The following is a 3,608-nucleotide window of genomic DNA, read 5'->3' as shown; positions in this document are numbered from 1 at the left end:
TGTATATTTTAAATTTATATTGCTGCAACACAAATAAAAATATTAATAAGTGTTCACAAATTATGGCTCAGCATAAATTCCAAACATTCGAGAAGTCACATGTAAAGCCTTTTATAAATAAGACCCTAGCTGAAATATGCATTTGGAAACCCAACACTCATTTACATGCGAAAACACACAAACACCCATAAATACATTGACTTTAACAAATCATTGTTATTAATATTTTTTGGGTCGAGACGGTTTCAAGTTCACCGGTATGCCGGCATAATTATGTAATCGCTCTCGCTTGTCCGCAATAATGAGGAGAAGAAAGAGAGAGAGAGAGATAGAGTTAAAAATATTGCCAATTGTCACGTTTTATATATGTGTGTCATTATTAATTTTTTGTTTTCGTTTTCTTTTGCAGAGGTTTGGACTACAAGTTCGAACAGTATCGGCTGAATACGGGTGCAACGGTTACAACAAAAATTGCCAAGGGCGAGGTTAAGGGTGCCAAGCGTATGTCAGTATGGGGTAATTCATACTACAGTTTCGAGGGTATACCATTTGCCAAGCCCCCATTGGGTGAATTACGTTTTAAGGCACCCGTTGAGGAAGATCCATGGGATGGTGTCTTGGATTGCACGGGCCCAGCTGCGGTGCCTTTCCAAGGCAATATGATTTTTAAGAAGTACAAGGGTTCGGAAGATTGTCTTTATTTGAATGTGTTTACCAATAATGTAAGTTTCCAGTTACACCTACAATGCAATTCATTTAATTCATTTCTCGGCAATGCAGATCACTCCTTCCACCCCACGACCAGTCATGGTTTGGATTTATGGTGGTGGTTTCCAATTGGGTGAAGCCACTCGTGACATGTACAGTCCGGATTATTTCATGTCCAAAGATGTTGTCCTGGTGACCATAGCCTATCGTTTGGGTCCATTCGGTTTCTTAAGCTTAGATGACCCCAGTGTAGATGTACCCGGTAATGCTGGTATTAAAGATCAGATAATGGCCTTGAAATGGGTGCAGAAAAACATTTCGGCCTTTGGTGGAGATCCCAATAATGTCACCCTGTTTGGAGAGAGTGCCGGTGGCACTTCCACACATTTGTGTATGGTCAGTGAGCAGTCAAAGGGATTAATACACAAAGCCATTACCATGTCCGGTTCTATGCTGTGCCCATGGGCCATACCACCCAAAAATCAATGGGCATATCGTTTGGCCAAAGCCTTGGGTTACGAGGGCGAGGAGAAAGATTCGGAAATTTATCAATTCCTAAAAACAGCTTCACCCATTGAAATACAAAAAGCAACTCCCACAATTTTAACCAAAGAAGAAAAACACAATCGGGTGATGTTTGCTTTTGGACCTGTCATCGAGCCATATCGCACCAAAGACTGTATTATAGCTGACGAACCCCTTGATCTCATGAAAAATACATGGAGCAATGACATACCAATGATCTTGGGTGGCACCAGTTTTGAAGGTCTCCTCTTTTACCCTGAAGTAATGAAACGGAAAGCAACCTTAGATGAGGTGAAGGATTGTGTCAATCTATTGCCACTTGATTTGGGTATCGATAAACGCAGCACAAAGGCCCACGAATTGGGATTGAGTCTAAAGAAGGCTTACTTTGGCGAGGAAGAATGCAGCATAAACACCATTATGAAGTTTTTGGAGGTAAGTTAGAATCACAATGTTCTATTAACTTCCTACTAATCGCTCTCCCCCGCACAGATTTGTTCCTACAGAGAATTCTGGCATCCCATATATCGCACAGCTCTATATCGCATAAAATATGCCCGTGCCCCCACCTATGTCTATCGTTTCGATTATGACTCCGCCGATTCAAATGCCATACGTCGCCTGTTGTGTGGTGATGCAGTGCGTGGAGCTTGTCATGGCGATGACATGGTTTATTTGTTCCGTTTCATGTTTTCACATCGCATGCCGCTCGATTCACAGGATTGTAAAGTCTCCAAGACCATGATTGATATATGGACAAGTTTTGCCGCAACCAGTGATCCAAATTGTCCATCCTTGGGTGATATCAAATATGAGCCACTGAAGCAGAATACAACCACAATTAAATGCCTGAATATTTCCGATAAACTTGACTTTATTGAATTACCCGAATCGAAGAAAATTGAAGGGGTATGGAATAGTTTTTATCCCCAAGGAAAATTATAAGGTTGTTCGGATGTGATTGTTAGTATAACGAGCGAAGAAAGAGAGTTGGCTACCTCATGTAAATAATTGTCATTGTGTATTTAACAAAATTAGGTTAAACAAAGTATTTATTATTTTTTAATTATATGGGATAATTTCCCGTAGTCATAAAAATATTTAAAACAAATATTGAAAATTTCATCAAGAACATTGGCTGTCGGAAACTAAGAACAAACATATTTTTCCATACTATGTCAATGGAGATTTGAAAATAATGTTTCTAAATTATTATTAAGCAGCTCCTTATTATTCTTACGATGTGGTGTGGGAAATGTCTATATTTTATAAATTAGCTAATAAATGGGAAAATGTTGTTTTTTTGTATTATAAATAATTGTTTTTATAATAATAAAATTTAAATTGTTATGTAAAAAAAGTTTTTTATTAGCATTTTCCAGGGTAATTCCAAAAAATGATTCTTTCAAAAATGTTCAAATTTTGGATTATATTTTTTATACCCTTCACCACACTGTGGTACAGAGTATTATGTCATTGTGCATATGTTTGTAACAGGCGAAAGGAAACGTATTTTTGTGAGCAAAGAACAGGTCGCTTTTATGATCCGAATTGGACGAAATTTGACACAGCTCATTTATTTGACTTATGGACGAACCCTATTGAAATTGGAGAAAATCAGTTCAAATTTAAATATAGCTTCCATATATATTTTTGTATTTTTGTCCGATTTGATCTAAGTGTACCATTTAGATCAAATCGGACAAAAACTCCCAATTTTTGTCCGATTGAGACGAATTTTGGCACAACGTATGGAATTGAGACTAGGATATAGTGTGTAAAATTTTATTGAAATCGGATCAGATAGAGATATAGCTCCCATATATAGTTTTTCAGATTTTAGGTAAATAGTGCAATATTTGTCCAATTGTGCACAGTGAATGCAATTGCGGAAAGAATGAAAGTTTCTCCGGTCGAAATACAATTTTGGACAACACACATTCCTGCAGCATTCCACGACTGCTCAATTAAATCCATATTTTTCATGGACGGAAGTGCAATTTGTCAATTCGTCCGATTCCATTTCATTGGTGCTCCAAATTGTTTACCCTGTCCTATCCTGTAGATAGCTACAGGATATTTATTGTGCATAAAGCAAATATGGATGAATTAGACAAACTTTAAATATAACATTTTCGACGAGTTCAATTTTAATAAACAAGAGGTTGTGACATTGAATACTATGTTGTGACATTGAATCATGGTTAGTAAATTCAAAAACCAGCACCATTCACAGTGATCATGTGGGTTCGTGGATGAGACAACATTAAATACAACAATTTTCTATAACGCAAACAAAAATTATATTTGACGTTATTTAGTTAGGACAAAAAACTGGTTAATCAATTCGATGATCAGTGACCGCATCTTGGATG

The 3,608-nt window shown here is 37.1% G+C and overlaps 1 protein-coding gene across 1 annotated transcript; it reads left to right on the top strand.

Moving 5' to 3' along the window:
• Positions 1–391: 391 nt before the first annotated feature.
• On the top strand, positions 392–2,178 carry LOC133335124 (esterase B1-like). Its single transcript, XM_061543430.1, has 3 exons — positions 392–722; positions 781–1,668; positions 1,726–2,178. The coding sequence occupies exons 1-3, from the start codon at positions 504–506 to the stop codon at positions 2,176–2,178; spliced, it is 1,560 nt and encodes a 519-aa protein (XP_061399414.1). The 5' UTR covers positions 392–503.
• The last annotated feature ends 1,430 nt before the right edge of the window (positions 2,179–3,608 follow it).

This window comes from Musca vetustissima, unplaced genomic scaffold (assembly GCF_032173495.1).
Source record: "Musca vetustissima isolate MV318-11 ecotype Yass unplaced genomic scaffold, APGP_CSIRO_Mvet_v1 utg261099, whole genome shotgun sequence".
Taxonomy (NCBI): Eukaryota; Metazoa; Arthropoda; class Insecta; order Diptera; family Muscidae; genus Musca; species Musca vetustissima.
The sequence above is the reverse complement of the archived record's forward strand: the minus strand, read 5'-3'. Positions and strand labels throughout refer to the sequence as shown.

What these genes read in the sequence shown, in the direction of transcription:
- LOC133335124 (XM_061543430.1), top strand. Translation starts at nt 504, where the DNA reads ATGTCAGTATGGGGTAATTCATACTACAGTTTCGAGGGTATACCATTT. An exon ending in TGAATGTGTTTACCAATAAT is followed by an intron (nt 723 to 780) that starts GTAAGTTTCCAG and finishes TCGGCAATGCAG; the next exon opens with ATCACTCCTTCCACCCCACG. An exon ending in CCATTATGAAGTTTTTGGAG is followed by an intron (nt 1,669 to 1,725) that starts GTAAGTTAGAAT and finishes TCCCCCGCACAG; the next exon opens with ATTTGTTCCTACAGAGAATT.